At 37.5% G+C, this 24,694-nt stretch overlaps 1 protein-coding gene across 2 annotated transcripts in view; it reads right to left on the bottom strand.

The window, feature by feature from the left end:
* The window catches only part of kcnh3 (potassium voltage-gated channel, subfamily H (eag-related), member 3), a 127,349-nt gene that overhangs the window by 21,146 nt on the left and 81,509 nt on the right, over positions 1 to 24,694 (bottom strand). The window contains exons 3-10 of one of the 2 annotated variants that reach the window (XM_065251641.2): positions 19,029 to 19,163; positions 16,227 to 16,366; positions 15,642 to 15,894; positions 14,491 to 14,648; positions 13,960 to 14,191; positions 8,566 to 8,946; positions 2,288 to 2,487; positions 1,045 to 1,294 (exon numbers count right to left, since the gene is read on the bottom strand). In XM_065251641.2, the coding sequence (XP_065107713.1) occupies positions 1,045 to 1,294; positions 2,288 to 2,487; positions 8,566 to 8,946; positions 13,960 to 14,191; positions 14,491 to 14,648; positions 15,642 to 15,894; positions 16,227 to 16,366; positions 19,029 to 19,163 (1,749 nt within the window). The remainder of the gene's footprint in view (positions 1 to 1,044; positions 1,295 to 2,287; positions 2,488 to 8,565; positions 8,947 to 13,959; positions 14,192 to 14,490; positions 14,649 to 15,641; positions 15,895 to 16,226; positions 16,367 to 19,028; positions 19,164 to 24,694) is intronic. The other variant, XM_065251642.2, reaches the window with a different exon arrangement.

Below are 24,694 nucleotides of genomic sequence, written 5' to 3'. Positions count from 1 at the left end.
GGTTTCTCATCTGGGCTGTGTGCCCAGCTTATTAACCAATCCAATAACATAAAAAGATGCCTTTTCTAATACAGTGCATGGAGTGATACTGACACATTTCCAAAGATCTGACCAGAAAACAATCGCTATCCAAACAGCTGCTGTAAAAATTACTATATGTATCAGATTAAATTTCATTAAATTTGCTGCCTATGTAGTAACTACTGTAAGTTGCTGGCATGTTTTAACATATCAGAAAATGTATTGGCATGCGCATAAGAGAAACCCCTGGTAGCCCTATCATCAACAGCATTATCTCAAAGATAATATATGCAATTTATGCACAATAAAGGAAGACAATTAATAAGAAAATGAAGCCAATGAGCCGATGTGCATGTTTAAAAGAGCGAGTGAAAGGGAGAGAAAATGGAGGAGGGGATAGTTACTGCTCAATGGACTTGAAAATTACATGGGAATCCTACCTCGAAAGAAAAATAAATAAAGGTAGTGGGTGGATTAGATTTGTTGAGCAAAGTGAGACTACTGTCTGTGTGAGACGGTGCTATAACAGAGATATATTTTATTTTCAGTTAAAATGCCCAAATGATATTAATAAATGGTGTATGTGTGGGCCTTTATTTTTTTCTGTCTTAATCTCACATAGGAAGCAAAATGATTAGTGACAGGTAGAAGGAATTTTAAAGGGGCTTTTAAATTGCTGTGAAATTATAATATAGTTGTTTATGAATAAGCCAGTATGGCTGGCATATATTTGCAATATTTATATCTTAAAAATTAGCATAGTTTAAGATTAAAGAGATAATGCACAGTTAACATCAAATAGCCTACTTTACAAACCATGTTTACCTTTAATTAGGTTATGTCTTATTATCCTAATAAAGATAAAAGTGTATAATTCATGCACAATTAGTGGCACCAAATTGAAACCCCATTGGCACCAGGTTTTTGCACTTCTGTACGGTGCCATCACTTACCCCAAAATGTCAAACTTTATATATAATGTATCATAAAAGACCACTGATATGTGAATATAAAGTAACTCACCCAGTATAGCCAGTACAGTGTTGTCCTTGAGTACTTCCATCGAGCCCGAGCACACAAAATAGATGGCCTGTAGAGCATCACCCTGGCGAATAAGGAACTCTCCTGGAGCACAGAAAGAGGTTTTGATGATAAGCGAGAGAGAGCGCAGACAGCCGCGACTGGCCGACTCGAACAGAGGCAGCTGCAGGAGTTCTTTATTCAGGTGCATGGCAATGTCGGCCCGCAGTTCATCTGGAAAATCTTTCAGGAGCTGAAAAAGTCAGAGACGAGGAGAGACGGTGAGTAATTAAAAATGTCACAAGAGATTCTAAATATTGTAGATCACCATTCGTAAGCAGCATTTAAACACTACTGATGTGCACTTCATCATCAAAGAAACAAATGCAGAAAAGAAACTGATCAGTGTAATCTAATATTTGAACTTTTATTAAATAAAGCAAAGTATTGGCTATCAAAAAAAAAGAGAGGTAGAGAAAAATGTGAGTTATGTAACAGGTTTTGAATCGAGCTCATTAAATACATAGTGAGAGTAGGATGGAATCAGATGTTTGTGAGCATTCGATACAAGACTGTCAGTGAGATGTGTGTGCAAAAGCCAAGTCAAATGATGAAAGAGATGGGGGATTATGAAAATTTTATAAAGAGGCATCAAGTCACAGTAGACGTTTTTTTTAAAAACATGTGAGAAAAAACACAATAATGCTGTAAAAATAACTATTTAAACTATTTAAGCAAAAATGGACATAATATTTTAAAGTACAGAAACTTTTAAAAGAATTACATAAAACAATAACAATAAACTGGAAATGAGTGAAGTAAATTTTAGATCGTAAATGACATTTATTACAAAAATTTGCTGTATTTCTTCAGTAGTAAATATTTCAGTAGAAACAATGCTTCCTAGGAGTATAGATAAAAGCATTATTTTATGATGTTCATTGTAAACTACACATATTCCCACATCTAACTGTGGTCCATTAGTGGTAATGGAAGGCTGGAATAGCCAAAATATAAAAAAAAGGTTATATGTGCTCATGATCTACGCATTTACATTTACTTCTGTCGACAGAATTTTGTTGTTATCCATAAACCATATACAGTAGAAACCCTCCAACAACCACTTAAAACACCTTAGCAGCTGGGTAGCCTGGCACACGTCTCCAATCACTGTATCATCATTAAGCTTAGTCTCAAAAAGCAAAAAAAAAAAAAAAAAAAACAGAGAAAGGGCTTAAAGTCCTACCTCACCGACATCGATGCCATTATTGACTGACCAAGTTGTCTGAAAACACTCCAGCATGCGCTGCGCGAGGGCCTTGGGCAGTCGATGCACTCGGATGAAATCCTTTAGGTCTTTGGTGCGCGTGTGATAGAGCGAGCGACGCGAGTACATGCGCTGGATGATGGCCGTCACGTTACCAAATACTGCGGCATGCATGAGTGCTGTGGAGAGATATATAAAAAACATTTCCGAACATTAAAACATAGAATTAAATTAAGAACGGCCTTAATATTCCCAGGATGCAAAATTGACCCTAAATGAAACCACACATTGATATAGTTCATTTGATTAATGTTCATTTATTTCGATCACATCGTGTAACAAAACAATGTGGTGTAGACACGCTACCATATGGAAACATTTAAAACTGTTGATTTGAACAGCATTCAACTTGTTCAACAGTATAAAAAGACTACATATCAAAGAAATAAACAGCATCATTTGTTAAGTGAGTGATGTGAATGATGTTTCAGCATAAACGGAAACAACTTGTGTTGGACTACTAAGAAAAGCATCTCAACTAAAGGCACAGTGGATTAAATGTAATCCTTTTAAGAGTTATGATAAATGGGATAATAACAGGATTACGTTATATGATTTGTGTACTTGTCTGCTATGAAAAAGAGATAGTGGCCCTGTTTACTAACAGTATTAACATCCATCTGGAAGGGTCCAATTACAAGTGGGCAGCTGCTTAGACAAAGAGATGTAGAAAGATATACACCTGGTTTTATAGTGTACCTTAAATCTATTATTTATCCCATTATTGTGCTACTGAAAGTTACTATGACATTTTTGATTTGCCTTTTTTAAGTAAGGGAGAGCGGGGTAAGTTATCACTGAGCATCATACATCACAATGGTATAAATCTCATAGCAAATGAAAGAAAGACGTCTTGGGCACATGTTGTATTCATTACATTTTCATATCTTATCTTATTACGGAGTTGTAGACTGTTGAATAGAGAATGTTTACTTGTGATAATTGAAATAAATTGTCACACTAGATTATCTAAAAAGAATATTATGAATACCCAGGGTTATCTCCTAACCCCTGGTTAAGTACAGTGTGAAACATGAAACGTTAATCCAGGGTTTAGAATAACCCGAGTTTTAGATTAACCTGGGGTTTAAATATTTCCAATTTGAAAAGCATGTGACGACTTGCCCCAACCTGACATGTTTGTGTTAATCTTAACATAGTACGTCATCTAAAGACACGTTATTATCTCCTCTATTTTGTGCAAAATAAAATTTTTAACATTCATACCTAACAAAGTTGTATTGCATAAAATGTAAAGTGCACCTGTTTTTACTTTTAAGCAAAAAAATTAAATAAAAATTATTGGACAAACTGATTTATCCAGGTGTGCCTGACCTCAGTAGTCACAACAACAATAATCAGACACACCTGGATTAATCAGTTTTTCCAATAATGGCAGACAGGAAACAAGGAGCTGGCTAAAGTTCAGGAAGTAGTGGAGCTGGGCATAAAGCCTATTGTTGCAATAACCTGTCCCAAGACATATTTTCTTGTTCAACAAATGTTTATTTGTGCATTGTCCCTGTTTAAAATAAAAACAATCAATCAGATTAGAGCGATCTAGACCACATGTGAACACAACGTTGACTATAGAAGTCATCGGGCTCTATCTTACACCCGGCGCAATGCAGGGCAATGCGCAAAGCAAGTGTCTTTTGCTAGTTTCCACCCTGCGCAATGATCATTTTCACGTTTTGCGCCACGTTGTTTAAATAGCAAATGCATTTGCCCCCCCCCCCTTTGCGCCCATGGCCGTTCTGGTCTGAAAACGAGGTGTTCAGGTGCATTGTTGGCGCGTTGCTATTTTTAGGCAACTAAAATAGACTACGCCATTGACCAACAAAAACCTGGTCTAAAGTCTAAAGTCAATGGCGCAATATGTTTTTTTTGTTATTTAAAGAGCGCATTAGTAATATGCGCCTAAACTGGACGAAACGCGGGTTCGCTTAACACATATATGAATGCGCAGCAGCATAAAAATGCTTTTAAATATGAAGGATTAAAGGATTGAATGTAAAAGATTATTATTGAGTCTCTTGGACATAAATGAGGACCGATTATGAGACATTAGAAGACTAAAAGAGCTGCTTCACCTGCAGCCTGGTAAGTAAATAAATGCTTTGCTTTAAACAAATGCATCTGTTTTTAAATGTTATTTTTAAATGCTACCTCACGGATTTATTGTATATGATGACTCTGTACCTGTGGATATGCTGAGATGAGAAACATTTTTAAGTCATGCTTAAAAAAAACCGACGCTGTCCAAGTGCTGAAACTTGCAGAGAGACGTTTGTAAATTCTTTATCTCCTGTTTGTTACAAATAAAGTATTTTTAGAGTACAAACCTTTTCTTACATACTTGTAAATTATGTTTTGATGATATTGGACAGCCATACATTTAAAGCAATTAAAAGCCTGCTTTTTTACTTCCATGACTAAAAGAAAACTTGTTTTAAAGGTTTTAATAAAAAAAAAATTTCAATACAAGTGAAAAACAACACAATTATTTAACATTAATCTTAAACTGGGGATCTTCTTCCTCCGCTTAGTTTTTCAGTTTACAAAGTCCGTCATCTAAATAGGGATTAGACATAGCGCCAGCGCAGCGGGCTTTTAAAGGGGATGAGAGGTGAGACTCTCATTGGTTTATTGCACATTACGCCCAAAATACTCCCATTACTCATTAAAAAAGAAGGACCAACCCTTTTCGACCATGCGCTCGGCGCACAAACCATTTTTCCCGTCGTTAAATTAGCAAAAGTGGGTTCGGACACGCCCATTTAGACGTTGCGCTGTGCGCTTTAGACAATGCGCTTAGATCGTTTAAATAGGGCCCATCGTCACACAAAGTGGCTATTTGATTTTTGAGATGGAGGCTCTAGTGGTGGAGTTATGAACAGTGTGACAACTTACCCCGCTCTCTATATACTACATTTTTCAGCCCATGATTTGGATAAAATATGGACAAACCCATCTGAAAATGTTCATATTTTACCCAACCATGGGTTGAAACAGCACAGCAGTGTGCCATCACCTGTTTTTAGTTATATTCACATACTATATAAATCAACATCCAGTGTAAACAGGGTGCTTAAGTGAGCAAGGGATCAGTTTTAACATCCAGCTTGTTATCCAGTCTGATAAAAGGCTCTAGTCTGTCTTTCGGTCTCGCTTTCTGTAGAAAGCAACCTAATGGTTTTTATCACACAGTTGTTCAGTGTTTCGTTATTTCAGTGTTTAAGGTTTTCTCTGCAGAGATTTTGTTCGGTGCAACATACAGAACCTAGATAATTCGGCTGTTTCCATTTAAGTACCAAACAGTATTCCATTTATTTATATACGTTTGTGAATTTTGCTAACACGAGTTCAAGGAAAAACAAGTCCTAAACAATCAAGAGAGATTGGAGGGTACTCCGGGTGCTAATTGAAGTCTGCCGCATAAACTATTGAGGAAATTGCAAGCCTCACTTCTGTTCAAGTACGGTGCTCTGTTAAAGTGGCTGCACCTGGGCTGTGTACATGTTGAGTGCTTGGATGAGGTTTATATTGAAATTTATAAAAACAAATTCCAGCAGGCCAACAGAATGAATAGAAATTAACGAAACATTACAGCCACCTGATGTGACGACAACAAGATTTTTGTAATATCTCAATTGTAGATTTAATATACAATAGTTATAGAGTAACTAAACCCTAAACCAACTTTTTTTAGTTAATGATCTGTAAGAATGGGGCTTTATTAGTGCTGTTCATTGATTTCAGTAACTTTTTGAACATTTGGGTATAAAGTGTTTCAATGCAATATGGTGTAAAAACGCCTGAGTGCTGCCCTCTTCAGGTTGAACGGTGGCTACTACAGTTGAATTTTCCTGTTGGATGTTGCGGTACTGTGTGATGTAAGCGGTACGACCCTACGTAAGCAGGTTCAAGCTCACCGTGCCCTTGTTACAATCTCACCACAAACTTGGTATGAGCTCAGTTCATCCCCTCTATCTCCGTTGGGGTCTGCCCACTTGCATTTTTCAAATATTCCCAGTGGGTGGAGTCAGACTCTGACAACCCAGTCTCACCCCATTTCGTCAATATTTGACGACACTTCACCATTCGTCAATATGTGACGCGGAGGGTATACCTTTCGCGTCATTTTTTGACGAACTGGGGACTTCAATACTATTACGTCCGTTGCATTCTCTTCTCCTATTTTCTTACTAATTTCGCGTCGGTTTAGGGTTAGATTTACATAATGACATCCCTACCCAAACCTAACTCTAACCCCAACGCCAGGTGACAACTGTTTCTAACCCCAACGCCAGGTGACAACTGTTTAATTTCGCGTACACTGTTTAATTTCGCGTACACGGTTTAATTTTGCGTAATCTAACCCTAAACCGACGCGAAATTGGTAAGAAAATAGAAGAAGAGAATGCAACGGACGTAATAGTATTGAAGTCCCCAGTTCGTCAAAAAATGACGCGAAAGGTATACCCTCCGCGTCACATATTGACGAATGGTCAAGTGTCGTCAAATATTGACGAAATGGGGTGAGACTGTGTTAACTCTGACCAGGGGTTTAGTTACTCTTTAAATGCTACAATGTAATAAGATACCACAATTTTCAATCAGAGATTTATCATCCAAGAATACAAATTATTTTGTGCTACACCATTTACATTCATTATATAGCTCTCAATCTCACTTTTCTGCAGTGCACACATCATTTACCAGACCATATTATGAAGTCTGAAATAAATAAATGAATTGCTGACATACATTAAGAACTGTATGTCAATACATTGACTTGTTTTATGTCAACAGTTGACTTGTTTACTGGACATAATAATGTGGACTGATAAATCTAATCAACTATGTGCTCCCTCCCGTGTGTGTGCGCGCACGTGTGTGTGTGTGTGTGTGTGTGTGATCTCTGGATGTGGGTAGAAATAAAGCTGTCATCTGGCCGGGACTGTTATAGCCCTTAGTGGTAGGATTTGGTGACAGATAGATTCAGTATGCATTATGCGTGTGTGCATAGATTCAGCCGGTCTCATGCGGCCCTCTTAAGTGCAGTGATGCCTGTGTCTCTCTCCTCACGGCTCAGAGGACATGCCATAAAATTCAGTCTAATCTCACGGCTTCTTCCGTAAACCTGCACATGCAGCAGCAAAAATCATTACAGCTGTCCCAACAGATAACAAGACATTCCATTTCTGATCATGATGGTAAACAAGTTATAGTTAAAATAGCTAAAAGTGACCGACTTATGAAGAAAAAAAGAAAAGAATGTCAAATATGCCACACTGTGTTTAAGACCATATAAACAAAGTTAGATACGATTGCATATTAGAACTAAATCATTGGAGTATAATCATAAGCTGAACTGATTTACTACGGTATTTTATTAGATAATATCGAGGCAACCTGTATATAAACATGTTTGGTTTTGCCCAACACTACATCATGTTGTGTTAACATCAATAAGTATGCAGTTCAAATATTTACTCATCTATCACTGATTCTATAAATAGGGTTGATGATTCTGTGGTTGTAAAAATGATGGTCAATAAACCGTGACCACCACTAGGAAATGTTGTCTAATGATAGGGATAATCAATAAGTAACAAAGCATAACAGATAACTTTGTCAAATGAAATGTCGGAGCTTTAAAAACGGAAGCCTGTGGGAAATGTAAGTCGAATTGGACACAGAACCTAATAGCGACTGATAGTTCACTAAAGACCACTTCAATAAGGCGAATGCACTTCAGTCTTGTCTCATTAAGAATGTAGTCCTTTGGGAAATTCAGCTCTGTACAAAGTTTAAACCTTGGGGAAAATGAAGTCCAATATGGCACACATGGATCTGTTCCAAAAGGCGAACATGATGAGGACTTGTGGTCTCCTAGATGCTGCTGTAGCATGTGAAATTCTTGGTACTTATTTAGAAAAATACATACATTTATTATTTGGTTTAATCTCATGTCTAATGTTTCAACACAATGAGCTAAATCGATTCATGAACATTTGCACGGTTGTAATCTCCAATATCACAAATACTTTTCACAGCCTGTATTTTCCTGAGAAAAGTAGAACCAGTTAACTCTTAATCTAATTTTACATTTTACATGATTGAAAACATTGACTTGTTTCCCAGTCATTTAATTCTAAAGTGAATCTGTACCTGCATTTTCCAATACGTACCTCCAATCAACATGGTGCAGATAGAGAAGATCTTCTCCGAGTCAGTATTAGCTGAGACATTGCCAAAACCCACACTGGTCAGACTGCTCAACGCGAAATACAGTGACGTCACGTATGAACTCCGAATTGAGGGCCCGCCTCCCAGTACAACTCCAGTCTGTCCTGCAGGTGTAGTGCTAGCAGGCCCCGCCGCCCCTGTAGTGTTCCACTGGCTTGAGTTCACCCCAGAGTCATGTCCCACCAGATCTGTGCCATTCCACTGGCTTGTATTAACCACCAATCCATCTAGTATGGTGGGGCGCAGCGAATCAGGAATGAGGGATGCAAGAGGGGAAAGGAAGTAGGGGGTGCCCAGACGTTTACCCAGCTCATGCAACCAGCCTATAAAAAGGGAGACAAAATGGGAATGACTGATTTATTATGGTCAATGAAAATCTTATATTTGTAGTTTGTCATAGCTTTGGAGTATTTCAATAATCTAATTGTTCCAAAAGAAGATTTTGTGATAATTATGGGAACCACACAGTCGATTGTACCTATGGATAAACAAATACTATGGAAGTCAATGGGTACCATCAACTGTTTACCATCACTGTTAAAAATATTTTCTTTTGTATTCAAAGGAACTCATACAGGTTTAGAACAACACGAGGGTGAGTACATGACGAATTTTAATTTTTGGGTAAACTACCCCTTTAACTTTTCAGATGACAGTTACTGTTTTCAGACCCGCATCATATTAATAGTAATTTTTTATCTGTCACCACTGCCTGTGTTTACTGTCAATGGTTCCAAAGTATCTCTAAGCTAACACTGTCTGGTCACGTACACACACTGACTGTAACTAAATACGTTTAATGCGGTCCTTCCTCTTCTGAATTTCGAATCTTAAACAGCTTGGATGATCTGCAGTGCTAAAAAATCCCGTAAACACATTTATGTGACTTTTGAGCAAATCTAACTCCCATCAGCCCTGCGCTACAGAGACAACCCACAGAGAGAGTGTTGTTCAAAAGCAGCAACGTAAACAAAGCCTGTGCCTAAGTTCACAGCAGTTATCTGAAAATTGCTGGAAGGTAAAACATCACCCATCTACTTTGCCAAAATATCACCTTAGACATAGGATTGCATCACCTTCCAGTATCATCATCATTTCTGGCTCCTATCTTCTGCTCACACATAGAATATTAATTTCAGGGGATTCAATACAACACTTACATATAATTGAAACTCCCAAAATTTTGCAGTGCGCACATGGTCTCTGCCCAAAGTCACTTTCACAACTAAGTAGATACAGACCAACTGTCCCTGTCCATGGTCCTGAAGCCTGGGTGTATTTAGGGAATAGTCCATTTTCTAAAAAAAAATCCAGATAAGTTACTCACCACCATGTCATCCAAAATGTTGATGTCTTTCTTTGTTCAGTCGAGAAGAAATTATGTTTTTTGAGGAAAACACTGCAGGATTTTTCTCATTTTAATGGACTTTAATAGAGCCCAACATTTAATACTTAACTCAACCCTTAACAGTTTTTTCAACGAAGTTTCAAAGGACTCTAAACGATCCCAAACAAGGCATAAGGGTCTTATCTAGCGAAATGATTGTCATTTTCGACAAGACAAATAAAAAATATGCACTTTTAAACCACAACTTCTCGTCTAGATCCGGTCGTGATGCGCCAGCGTGACCCCACGCAATACGTCATGACGTCAAGAGGTCACAGAGGACGAACGCGAAACCAGTGTTTACAAGTGTTGAGAAAGAGGACCGTTCCGACATTGTTGTATGTGGAATGATACTAATTAATGTCTTTGTGTCAGTTTATTTTTTACAATGGTCCGCAAATGTGCGTTTCATATATGTAACACATGACCTCTGTACGTCACTACGCATTTACGTTAGGTCATGCAGGACAGGACCTAGACAAGAAGTTGTGATTTAAAGTGCATATTTTTTATTTTTCTTCGTTTCGTTTCGCTATATAAGACCCTTATGCCTCGTTTTGGGATCGTTTAGAGTCCTTTTAAACTCCATTGAAAAAACTGTTAAGTGTTGAGTTAAGTATTAAATGTTGGGCTCTATTAAAGTCCATTAAAATGAGAAAAATCCTGCAATGTTTTCCTCAAAAAACATAATTTCTTCTCGACTGAACAAAGAAAGACATCAACATTTTGGATGACACGGTGGTGAGTAAATTATCTGGATTTTTTTAAGAAAATGAACTATTCCTTTAAATATCAGTTAATTGTAGTAGGCTGAATCTGAAACTTTTTTTTACTTTTATTCCCAGTGGGATTGATTCTGTTTTTCCTCTTGTTCTCTCTCTCCCTCTCCTCTCTCTCTCTCTCGTTGTTGGTTTCCTAGCTCCTAACTTGATAGTAGTGCAGGTACCATGTGGAATTTGCACTAAAATTTTTAGAAAGAACGAGGAAAACTGACAGGAGACTGATGGGGTGTGAAAGAAGAGAATGATGGAGAAAAACGTATGCCAGAGAATCTCTTGCTAGGAGTTGTCAGAGAAGGTTTGAAGCGCAATCACACATACTAAAAAACATCTCTACAAATACACAAACAAAAACACTTCTACAAACATTCACATAGTGTCGAACGCGTACAAGAAATATTTGGCAAGAATTCAGACAGCGACTAGTTTGACTTTAGATTTTTTTAACAGATTGGAACAACAGCAAGCTTACTACAGATACACACTTTCACTTTAGTTTCTGATCCTTCTTCTAGCAATGTATGTTTCTCTGTATATTATATTATTGTGGTGTGGTATCTTTGCTTCTGTGGGTGTCGCATGAAGATTTTTGTAATTATGTTCTGATAAAGGATTTTTGCAGATAGGAATATAACTCTATTGTATTTTTACTTTTGCTGTCAAAAGCAGATTGACTCAGGCAAAAGTGTTTTACTTAGCAATGTTTGCAATATAGCATATCTGGCATAGTAACATTGACATTTATTGACGTTTTTAATAGGTGAGCTCCTTCACCTACTGACTTAATAAGTAGGTTTTACAAATAGGATATTAGTGCCCCTACCCCCTATTACAAGGCTAGAGTTTCCTGTTGTCCATATTTATTAGACATCTTAAAGATAATGCAATATGACTTGGATATAAGGGACACATCATTCACATCTAGAGAAGAGAACTAATGAGTTGCACATTATTCAGTACAATAGGGTACAGTAATAGAGGTAAAGATGAAGCTTTAGGCAGAGAGGAATGTCAAGTGGTAGGTGAAGGACACTTATAGGACACTCTTAGCTGGGGGATATACTGTATAATAGGGTTTGTACACACGCTGTGAAATAACAGGTCAGAGAGACATTGATTTGCTCAAGGCTGACATTATATTTGTCATGTATGTGATGGAAAACATCAAGAAGGAACTAAGAGAGGAACTTAAGATAAAGACCAAAGTAGAAATGCATTTTGTTCCTATTGCACACATCAAATCTTTTCACAATCTTCTTTTAAAACCACTTTAAATCTTTGGTGTTTTGTATTCACATTTTCATTTCATGAATTTCTCTCTTAATTTTAAATTACATTTAAAATTCCCCCTAGTCTTTTAAGGTTTGCTGGACAGCAGGCATTTAAAACTATAGGGTTATGATAAGGTATGTGAGGAGAATAAGCTGAGTGATGTCTCCAAAAAAGAAAGCGAGAGCAGAAAAGAGGAGAAGGGAATCGAAGGACAGGACAGAAAAAGGCAACCCATCAGATAGAGTTGGGGGTGGAGCTGGAGGAGCCCTCAGAGAAATATTTTATTATTGATCGTCTTCAGTCCATTAACATTTCCCTATTCCCATCAGAACCAAATACAAACCAGTATTGAAAAGTATATTTATTTTAATATGTCAATAATCTTACATCAAGAACTGCAAATTGACAGATAGCAACAAAAAAAACACAGATCTATAGCAAGTTCTTATAAATCTAATAACTGTTCAATATTTAACACTGTCAATAGTAAAACACAAAAATAGACTTTGGGTTCAAAAAATTTGATGTGCAAAACAAGTAACTGGGCTTTTACCACTAGCCCTGGAAAACTAGATGTGTCCAAATAGCCTCATGTACTTAAAAATGTAAAGGTCTGGCCATGTTAAACTGGGCAAGAGGGTATTGTTGGCACACAGGCAGATACTAAATCTAGAAACTAAAGCATTCCTGCTTTCCAAGCCAACCATGTGGGTGCAATTTGGACCACTGGCCAGAATTCAGTGTAAGAATATTGGTTGCTTAGGACATAAATGCGCCCCAGGTTATTACTGATGTTTTATAACTCAGTGGCCAATCAGAAACACTACCACTAAATATGACAGATGGTGTTTGTCTGTCCAAAATGAGAAGAGTCTTTAAATTACTAAAATTCAAGATAAAATTAAAGTACTAAGCCTGTGCAATCCATCAAATGTGCAATCTTACAATTAAAAAAAAAACTTAAAAAAAAATGTTTTTCAGTGAAACCACAAATATGGCATTGCTTCAAAAAAATTCAAATTTTAGCATCTATATGTTTAATAGTGTATGCTCAATCTTTGTGGGTGTATTTCAGGTGATTACTTAAAATAATGGTCACTCACGCATGAAAATGGCACTCGCTTGCAATTCTCACTAAAAACCTGAATAAATTCAGAATGTTGCAATTCAATCTTACACTTTTAACAGCAATTTGATTAAGTAGCTTTTCTCTTTGAGGTACCATGACCTTTAGTAAATCAGGGCCCGGGAGATTTGTGCTGTCTGAATCATCTCAATGTCATGACACATCTTCTCTCACTACTGCTCTGTTTCTTTTTTTCTTGCGATGTCAGGTCTATTTCATTTTCAGGTAATTTACCAGTTCATGTTATCATGAACAAACCTAAAAAGGGCGAGATACGGCGTCTATCCAGCAGCTGAAATGAATGGTGAGAATCTAATGTCTTTAATGGATGACTGCTTCATCAGTTCTTTGGAGGTGATGTTCTATTCACAGAGCCAAAGAGATTGTCCTGGTCCTCTGACAAAACACATTACGTCTGGCTTTATTTCGGTTCACGTGTCTATCTAATCTGTAAATTTATTTCTACCTCACCAAAAGATAGGAATGAAAAGATAGTCTATGTATCACGTGGAGGTTGTTGTACATTTACAACATAATGGGCATATTAGCAGGCAAAGTGTACATCTTTAATAATCACCACTTTGAAAACATATAACAAGTGTAAAAGAGAGATTTCATTTTTTTGCATACAATTTTGGTGGATTTCTGTTTTAGCTCGACCAACATTCAAGAAAGGACCTTAAAGATTTATATGATTAAAACTCTCATTTTAAGCTGTTTAAATTGAAATGTAAATTGATTAGGTTAGTAGATTTACTAAAATTTTGCTTACCGATGTCCCAGGAACCAGGGCTATTCTCAATTTCGCTGCGGCCGATGACGTACCAGACACAGGCCATCCAGTGAGCCAGCAGTGCAAACATGGACATGAGTAGAGTGAGCACCACGGCGCTGTATTGAGAGTAACGCTCCAGCTTTTGCAGCAAGCGGAGAAGCCGCAGCAGTCGAACCGTTTTCAGCAGATGAACTCCAAAGTACTGAACACACAGAGACTGAATGCATGGCTACATTTTTGGAAGAAATGGTACAAAACTGTCACTGATCAGGTGGTACCCTTTCATAAAGTACATTTTTGTACCTAAAGAGTGCATATTAGTACCTCAAATGTACATATTATTTGTACCAAATGTTTACATGTCAATAAATAAATGGTACATATTAGGACCTTTTTAAAGGGTCCCATCCCAGTGACAGCTTTTGTACTTTGTATAAAGCACAACATACAGTAGAATACATAACAGAACTCTTTAAAATGGCATACTGTAGAAAATAAGCTATACAAAAGATACAAAAACACACTTACCACACTGACATTAAAGGCATACAACAAGTCGAAAGGTAGCGCAGCTATCAGGTCCACGAAGAGCCAGGTGGTCACATAATGCACACAGATAGAGCGCGCATCATACACCACCTGGCCTGATGTGCTCACAAACGTGGTGCGAAAGTTTAGTACAATATCTGCCACAGAAGAAAATAAGACCAACATGACCGGTGACATCATTAGTATCATTACAATGCCAGTCCACGATTTATAAAAAAACAGAAACTTTTTAAAACCTTAATTATTATGCACAGATCTTCAGCAAAAACATTTTTTTTGCAAAATGGTTTTTTTTTTCAAACTGTTCATTTCTGCATTATGAAACTGTGTGTAATGAGCAGAAACACATTGTCATTAAACACTAACTGCTCCTAAGAAATGTTAAGTGAGGATAACAACACTACAGTAACAAATGCGTCTTTGCACGCTGTGAAGCTTTATGACAATTAAAATCTAGAGTTAATGGCTTATTACCATTTTTCATCTAATAGACCTGAATATCAATATACTCTTTCAGAATAAATGGTACATAAGCTGTCTCTAGGATGGTACGCTTCAAAAAGGTCCATTTAGGTACAGATATGTGTGCATTTGCTACTATTATGTACCTTTGAGGTACTATGCACCCTTTAACAAGTACAAAGGTGTACTTTTTGAAAGGGTATCATCCAGGGGACAGCTTTTATAAAACAAACATTCTGAGAATTTTTTTTTTCCTGAGAATACTGAGAGTCCTCAAATGTACCTCATGCATCCTCTGCATTGACATTTGCTGAACTCTCTCTCATTTGTGTTTAAAGCTTCAATAGCAGTAGATATTTAAGTGATTTTGTCTAAAAAAAACTGTGTGGTTTTGGAATGCAAAGACAGATCTGGTTCTCCGTATTCACTTTACATTTCTATACTAAGGAAATCTAGCAGCAACAGCCCTGGTTACTTTAATTTAACACATGGCTAACAGCAAGACATTTAACGTCACCTGCATACCATTACTGAGATGGCACTTCTGTGGCTTGTTCGCACAGCCGTATTAAAAGCTGCCAGAAACTGTAGTTGTGTCCTGGCATGAGCATTATACAGTATACACCATTATTTTTGACTAAAGTAATTTAATGATGACTGTGCCTCACCTAACATGAAAAGGATTTCCACCAGGATGTCGCTTACACTCGGTGGATTTCTGGGGGTCGACGCCTCGTCCCGCCCACCGACGACGGTGAAGCAGACGTTGTAGGGAACGGTAACTGCTACATAAAAGGTGGCTAACAAAATCAGCCAATCCCAGCCAGCTTTGAAGGTGCCGTAATGAAGGAGAATGAAGCGGCTCTTCTGAATGGCCGCCACTTTGTACTCCGGGATGGGCGGCTTTTCTCCAAACATGTTCTATAAGTTTGGAAACATTAAGTTGAATATGTACAGGTTTAGTTGAGGTGCGTAAAAAGCCAGTCACGAACGACTACAGGATTAATCAAATAAATGTGAGAAAAATCTAATAAGCATGCCTTGGTTGCCTTTTCTACTGTATGAATACAGAGTATTGTTATCTGCCAAGGTCACTTTTCTACTCTGTATTATTTTCATGTTCAATGAAAATACGGTAAATACAGAGTCTGAGATTACTAAGAACATGCTGTACTGTACATCACCCAATGACCAGGCTGGGCCGAGGACAAACATGCATTTATGGTGTGAGGCCGTGTTAACTTGTCTCTTACATTGTTGATCTTGAGTTTGCTCTTGTCTTGTTTCTGCAGATGTCCAGACAGCTGGTACAGCACAGCTCTACTGCGTCGCCGGTTGGCATTGAAGCCAGGTGGTCGTGTGACTTTGTGCACTTCCAACCCTGTCTCCTCATCTGAAAAGAGAGTAGCCATATGCAATGTCAAAATTACAAAGATTTACCATTTTGCCCCAATCTTTATGTCCTGGGAGACCCCTTTCTTCTAGGATCTGATGTTGAGAGGACCAATAAGATACGAATACTGTAAGTATTATGATAGGGAGAAAAAATATTATGAGAGGATTGCGAATAGCGGGTTCGCCTTTTTTCCATGATTGGATTATAGAGCGGGGGAAAGTGGCAGCTTATGAAAAAATGTCCTACAGAATATTGGGTAAAATGGATGTTTATTGGAGAAGAAGGGGCATTTATTGGGGACAAAGAATAATGGCCTAGTGGTGAGATGATGTACTAAGGGTGTAAATTTGTAAAAAAAAAAAATGTAAATCTTGTTTTTATTACATTTTGTTATTTTTGTGGATTTTACATAGCAATCTAAGTGTAACTACAGCATGCCTGACATGCTACGTGGGTGGGGGGATTGTAAAAGAAGAAGCATTTATGTTATTTAAACTGAAATTACTTAAAGGATTAGTCCATTTTCTTAAAAAAAATCCAGATAATTTACTCACCATCATGTCATCCAAAATATTGATGTCTTTCTTTGTTCAGTCGAGAAGAAATTATGTTTTTTGAGGAAAATATTCCAGGATTTTTCTCATTTTAAATGGACTTTAATGGATCCCAACACTTTCCAGTTTTAATGCAGTTTAAAATTGCAGTTTCAAAGGACTCTGAATGATCCCAAACGAGGCATAAGGGTCTTATCTAGCGAAACGATTATCATTTTTGGCAAGGAAAATAAAAAACATGCACTTTTAAACCACAACTTCTCATCTTCCTTCCTTCGTGTGACGCACCAGGTCACACTGGTGCGTCACACTAACGGAGGAAGATGAGAAGTTGTGGTTTAAAAGTGAATTTTTTTTCTTGCCAAAAATGACACTCGTTTCGCTAGATAAGACCTTTATGCATCGTTTGGGATCATTTAGAGTCCTTTGAAACTGCCATTTTAAACTGCATTAAAACTGTTAGGTGTTGGGGTCCATTAAAATGAGAAAAATCCTGGAATGTTTTCCTCAAAAAACATAATTTCTTCTCGACTGAACAAAAAAAGACATCAACATTTTGGATGACAATGTGGTGAGTAAATTATTTGAATTTTTTTTTTTTTTAAGAAAATTTACTAATCCTTTAATGTATGATCATTTTACTTTTTAGATTTTTCTTAACATAAATCATCTGCACTGTCAAATAGTGTTGTAGTACCAAAAAGATCTTATTAGTGTCTCAAAGATTTATATCTCAAAGGTACATAATGGTACTAAATATATACATTTTTGTACCTAATGGTACATAGTAGGGTGTTTTAGCTCTGTTCTGTTTAATTGTATTTTTTTTCCTTACACGAATATTTGGGATAGACACCTAGCAAGGCCTAATGACTATACGTCTTCCAAATCTTTATTTCTTTTCATATCTTGTTGAATTAAATGGACATTGAGTCAAACGAACATTTTTAAAAGAACATTGAGTCAACATGATAAACAATGTAACCTCATTCTTTTCAAATGATCTCCTCCAATTCACTTTAAATGTGTTGATGTCATTGATCAGATGTATCATTGTGCCAGTTTAATCCACATCCCTCAGCCAAAAGCAATAACAGCAGCTGTAAGCTGGCTCAGGACACTTGTTTAAAGGAGCTTCACATTTCTGTGCCAAGCTTTCCTTTTCTGTGTCATGTCTGTGTGTCTTTTAATCTCTCTATCTATGTCTCTGGAGAGAAGAGGTGTTAGGCTTACAGAAACAAAAAGGACCACATGAGATGCTAGCCTGCATGGACACACACACAATGCATGACTCAGCCAAGAAAGAGAGAGAATAAGATATAGAGGACAGGATGGGACTGCTAAATATGACCTTGACGGGACCTGGGGTTCATGGTGTGCATGTGGTGCTATACTTTCTGCCAAATTTGTGAAATAGTGAAACCGATATACTGTAGGTTGTAAAAATAAATCAGCCAAATCTTGTTTTACTATGAAAATAATAGAAGTCTACAATATGTTTTGACTAATGAAACATGCATGTGTGAATATTAGTACATTAAGAAAATCAACCCATAACAAGCTTGTACGGCATTGAGGATAATTCTCGCTTTTAAAATCATTATCTCTTTGTTTTAGATGCTTTGTCTCTGTACCTACTTGCTGTTACAGTATTATTACACATGACACCTCTTTTGTTTTTCTCTCTTTTCATCATTGTTGTCTTTTGTTCTTTACACAGCATTACACCACTTTGAAAGGTTATCTTTATTACTGAAGTTATTTCAGAGACTGGAATTTCACAGGTTTGGGGATTTTATGTTGTGTGTGACTCACTGTTTCTTTTCTTGTTCTTAATCCCAAGCTAAACACGGATAGGCAGATCGATCTTAAATTCAGCACAGATCTCTTTTCTTATCAACAATGTTCACGGTGATTCACCTGAGCAGTACATGCTTGTGGATCGACACCCTTTTTGGATTTGGAACAACATTCTTATCAACCAATCAGATTGAAGGGAATAGGTAAGCAGCAATGACCCACATTCTTATCAAACTACCAATTCCCTCTGATTTTGGAGAGAAAGGGATACAAACAGGTGAAGTTGATGATAGAGGAATACTTACCTCTTTCTGGACTCTGTTCTTCATCTTGAACTTTCTTGTTGTCTGTTATGTCCTTATGTGATACTAGAAACAGCACCACCTCCCCCTTCTCGTTCTTAATGGGCACAATATCCAGAAGACACCAGAATTGAGTTCCTGTCACAACACAGTGTTTGCCATTAGCATGAACATTTAATATGGATACATATTTATGTTTATTAATAGCCATGTGAAACACTATTTATGTTGCACTTGGTAGTATCAACAGAAAACTTATAGCCTACCATAACACTTTTGTATGTTTATATTAACATACTACTTATTGAAACCAAATGAGGAGTTCAGATGCAAAACCCTCTTAAAGGAAAACTTATTTTATAATGTTCATACTGCAACCTGGACAAATGAAAACATACCTATCTTTTCTCAATGCATGCACTTAATCTTTGTACAGTTCAGTGCGTCATGAATGTGTTAGCATTTAGCCTAGCCCCATTAATTCCTTAGGGTCCAAACAGGGATGAATTTAAAAGCCACCAAACACTTCCATATTTTCCCTATTTAAAGACATGAGTAGTTACACGAGTAAGTATGGTGGCACACAAAATAAAACGTGGTGATTTTTTAAGCAGATAAAAATGAGAACTATTGTATGACGGAAGAACTTAGCTTGCCGCACTTCGACCTCAGCATGCAGTAACATCATCACTCCTGACTACCCATCTTGCTCAAACTTCCATCACTATTACTACTCTCGAGGTCGAAGTGCTGCAAACTAAGTGCTCTTCTGCCATACAATATGGTTTAATTACACATAATATATGATAAATTAATGTATTTTTTGTGCCCCTGGCACTATCTCAGGAACCCCCAGGAGGCCCGCCACCCCCCCCCCCCCCACAGTTTGAGAAGCACTGCTCTAAGTTCATTGTGGCAAAAACTTCCACCTCTTAAAAAAATCCACTTCTTTGGACAAAACATAGTAAACAGTTGCAAAAATGAAAGTCAGAAAAAGACACTGAACCACACATTAGGGGGCGCTGTGATCCATGTGACTGCCACATACGGGTTGTATCCAGGTCTAAGTACTCACAAGGGACATAAGTTTGAATGTGATCCACAGTCGTTTTGCATGCCGTCGTTCATGAAATGCATCTTTTGTGCACTTTGGTAAAAAATTGAAGTGGTGTTTAGCGGTTTCTGCCAACAAAGCACTATTTCTGAATGGCCTGAGGATGGGATTATGCGGATTTAAAGTGAAGCATTCGGTCAATATCATTATCTCATTTTTGACAAAGGTTATATTTTAGCGGCTTTTTTATCTGAGCTTCTTAAATGTCATAGGTTAAATACATTTTTACATTGCTTAAAAATTCCACAGTAATACAGTATGACAGGTCACAAACAACCAGCTACTCAGAGTCAGCCTGAAAGCCAAAAATCATGCCATGCCATGGTACTTGTAGGCACATTTCCTTTGTTGAATACTTGCTTTTCTGAATCCACACTGAAGCAACACATGCAGCATGCAAATAAATGGCACGTTCAAACTGCACAATTCATTCTTATTGAATTCCCCGAAGCTCTGAGGCACAGATGCATTCATTAAATGTTCATTGTTCAGTCTCTGGTACTTTTCATTCAAGTATTCGGTTTTAAATTGATCTAATTCACCATTGATATCTGTCAATAACATACACTCATCTAAAAGATTATTAGGAACACCTGTTCAAATTCTCATTAATGCAATTATCTAATCAACCAATCACATGGCAGTTGCTTCAATGCATTTAGGGGTGTGGTCCTGGTCAAGACAATCTCCTAAACTACAAACTGAATGTCAGAATGGTGATTTAAGCAGTTTTGAGCATGGCATTGTTGTTGGCCGGTCTGAGTATTTCACAATCTGCTCAGTTACTCTGCATTTTCATGCACAACCATTTCTGGGGTTTACAAAGAATGGTGTGAAATGGGAAAAACATCCAGTATGCGGCAGTCCTGTGGGCGAAAATGCCTTGTTAATGCTAGAGGTCAGAAGAGAATGGGCCGACTGATTCAAGCTGATAGAAGAGCAACTTTGACTGAAGTTAACCACTCGTTACAACCGAGGTATGCAGCAAAGCATTTGTAAAGCCACAACACGCACAACCTTGAGGCGGATGGGCTACAACAGCAGAAAACCCACCGGGTACCACTCATCTCCACTACTTTTAGGAAAAAGAGGTTACAATTTGCACAAGCTCACCAAAATTGGACAGTTGAAGACTGGAAAAATATTGCCTGGTCTGATGAGTCTCGATTTCTGTTGAGACATTCAGATGGTAGAGTCAGAATTTGGCATAAAACAAAATGAGAACATGGATCCATCATGCCTTGTTACCACTGTGCAGGCTGGTGATGTAAAGGTGTGGGGGATGTTTTCTTGGCACACTTTGGGCCCCATCAGTGTTAATTGGGCATCATTTAAATGCCACAGCCTACCTGAGCATTGCTTCTGACCATGTCCACCCCTTTATGACCACCATGTACCCATCCTCTAATGGCTACTTCCAGCAGGATAATGCATCATGTCACAAAACTCGAATCATTTCAAATAGGTTTCTTGAACATGGCAACGAGTTCACTGTACTTAAATGGCCCCCACAGTCACCAGATCTCAACCCAATAGAGCATCTTTGGGATGTGGTGGAATGACGCTTCGTGCCCTGGATGTGCATCCCACAAATCTCCATAAACTGCAAGATGCTATCCCATCAATATGGGCCAACATTTTTAAAGAATGCTTTTAGCACCTTGTTGAATGAATGCCACGTAGAATTAAGGCAGTTCTGAAGGCAAAAGGGGTCAAACACAGTATTAATATGGTGGTCCTAATAATCCTTTAGGTGAGTGTATATGCATATACACTACGAGTATGCTGAAGCTTTGTAAGATTATGCAATTTTCTTCTGTTTGCAGCAGGATACAATTGTTGGATGTAAAAATGTTATGTGTACAGTAAATGGATTTGTATGGTGTGTTTGTGTGCACACATGCAGGTCTGCAGGTTCTGCAAAGTTCTACAGCTGCTCAACATTCTGTTTCGGTATTATATCATGCCTCATTAAACCGAGATGGAGAGAAACAGAAGGAAAGATGCATGGTTGGAGGTAGGAGTCCCTAATGATGTGTGTACGTGTGTCTCAATCGCCAAGCCCTTTCATTAGGCACAGCTTGAGTCAAGCAAAGTAAAAAGAAATCTCCTAAGAAAGAATACTCATTCAACCAGAATTTCATTGAACTAGTGGATTGAGACAATAGGTCATACAATACAATGGAAATTACAATCTAAACAAACCACGTAATGAGGCCTAAAAACGGCAACCTGAATAATACATGCAATAAAAATGTTTAAATACAGTAAATTGATCTGTGACAAGCAGCTTGAAAAACAAAATAAACAATAAATAATTAAGCAGTATCTGGGCTGAAGGCACAATGGATGCATTGTGCTGTTTATTGACCGAATAGGTCATCTTTCATTTCTAAATCTCATATCAGAGCTCATTAAATACAGTAAATTAACAGCCGTTGTAGTTCAAAGCTAAAATTAAAAATGATTTTAAAATTAAACCCACTATCTGTGATTACTGCAACCCTGAAAAAGTCTATAGAGATATGAAAACATAACAGTGCTTCACTTCTAATGAAGTAATTCATTTTAACAACATCTATACTATTGCATGCCGTAACTGTAATTGAACAAATGTGAGGATTGACACATGTGTACATCGTTGTCCTATAACAGCATTATTAATAAATTGGAAGTGTGCTTCTTATCTTACAAATCATTACAAATGTCAAGCACGTCAAAAATACAACAATCCTTTAAACGCAATTCTTCATAAGCCAATTAAGTCATCCAATTATTCCAGCACTGCAAAATGATCAAGTCTGCACTTTATAATTGTCTTTGCATGATCTTTTCTATTTGTTATATATTGTATTTTATGTTTTAATTGGTTGTGTCCGACCGATTACTGCCTTTGGGAGTCTGCATTTGACAGGCCATTGAGTTCTTTGTCTTATATAAACAGTGGATTGACCATGACTCAATACAACAGGGCAGCCGTGCAAAAGGGGAATTTACAGCTACTATCATCTTCTATTCCCTTTGAATTCTGTACAACCTGAAATCTGCAGCAACGAAAGGTGCTTTCTGCAAGCACCGCAAGCTTTGAATGGTTTATTTACCATGCTAAAAAGCAGTAGGAATGTTGTGACTAATGAACAAAGGCAGCAGAGATGTCTGGACTGCTGCATGGGACTGCAGCGTTTTTTTTCCAGACAGTCAACAATCAGACAGGACAAAACATACAGATTGCCTATTCTCTTTGAATCCTGCGTGGCTAAAATACAAATCACCTAACACACAGCTACCGAGAATCTCTTACAATTGCCCAAATGAATGAGTTGGTAACAGTTCTCCTACTGGGCACTCTATGAATTCGGGCATCGGAGGACAGATCTGCTTTTATGCCTGTTGCACAAACCTGAAATTGAACTGAATCGGGTCTACATTACATGTTTACAATGATCCGCACGGTTTCCTGTTACACAAACAGAATTGTGTTCGCCTGCCCGCAGGTGGGTAAATATGCAGACGGCGTTAACTATATGACATGCTGGGATTTTTCTGTGCACGTTGTCCAATGTGGAACCAATCAAGCCATCAGATCTCCATGCTGTTGTTTATCCTAGGCTAGTGTAAAGGCATATAATGTTATTTCGGGAACGTCTGTGTCAGAGACATGCGGCAGCTGTTGAATTAAGATATTATCATAATCTATTCTCAGGTGCTCCAGACGGACGTTAGCATAAAACAAGACGAGCATTTAAAGCAGATTTGGAGAAATAAATGGGTTTCTGGCACAAAATAAAATGCTTGGTTGTGAACTGTGGATTCAAGGTTCAGGAGATGGTATTTTATTACTAGCCAATGAAGCTTTTATATAATTTGTTTCTTGTTTATTATTAATAAAAAAGCTAAAAGCTTTTAAATTTGCTTGAGTAATTGTATACAATTATATTTTCCCTAATAGTTTATGGTTGATTAATACATACGATTTATTACACATATAAGCAGCGGGAAAAATAAGTATTTGACACATCAGCATTTTTATCAGTAAGGGGATTTCTAAGTTGGCTATTGACACAAAATTTCCACCAGATGTAGCCATCAAGCCAAATATTGAATTCATACAAAGAAATCAGAACATTTAAGTATACAAGTTGAGTCATAATAAATAAAGTGAAATGACACATGGAATAAGTATTAAACACACTTTTAATACTTTGTAGAAAAGCCTTTGTTGGTGAATACAGCTTCTAGACGCCTCTTTGCTTAGGAGTGATTCTGGCCCATTCTTCCACACAAATGGTCTTTAAATCTTAAAGGTTCCTTGGGCCTCTTTTATGAACTTTGATCTTCAGTTCTCTCACTGGGCAATTCAAGCAACTTGATTTTCTTTCTTTGAAACCACTTCATTGTTTCCTTGGCCTTGTGTTTGGGATCATTGTCTTGCTGAAGTGTCCAACCTCTTTTCATTTTCAGCTTTCTGGTAGATGGCAGAAGGTTTTTATCCAGAATGTCCTGGTACATTTCTCCATTCATCCTGCCTTCAATAATATGAAGTCTGCCAGTACCC

The sequence above is a fragment of the Paramisgurnus dabryanus genome, chromosome 15 (genome assembly GCF_030506205.2).
Source record: "Paramisgurnus dabryanus chromosome 15, PD_genome_1.1, whole genome shotgun sequence".
Classification (NCBI taxonomy): Eukaryota; Metazoa; Chordata; class Actinopteri; order Cypriniformes; family Cobitidae; genus Paramisgurnus; species Paramisgurnus dabryanus.
This window is presented reverse-complemented; position numbering and strand designations above follow the sequence as displayed.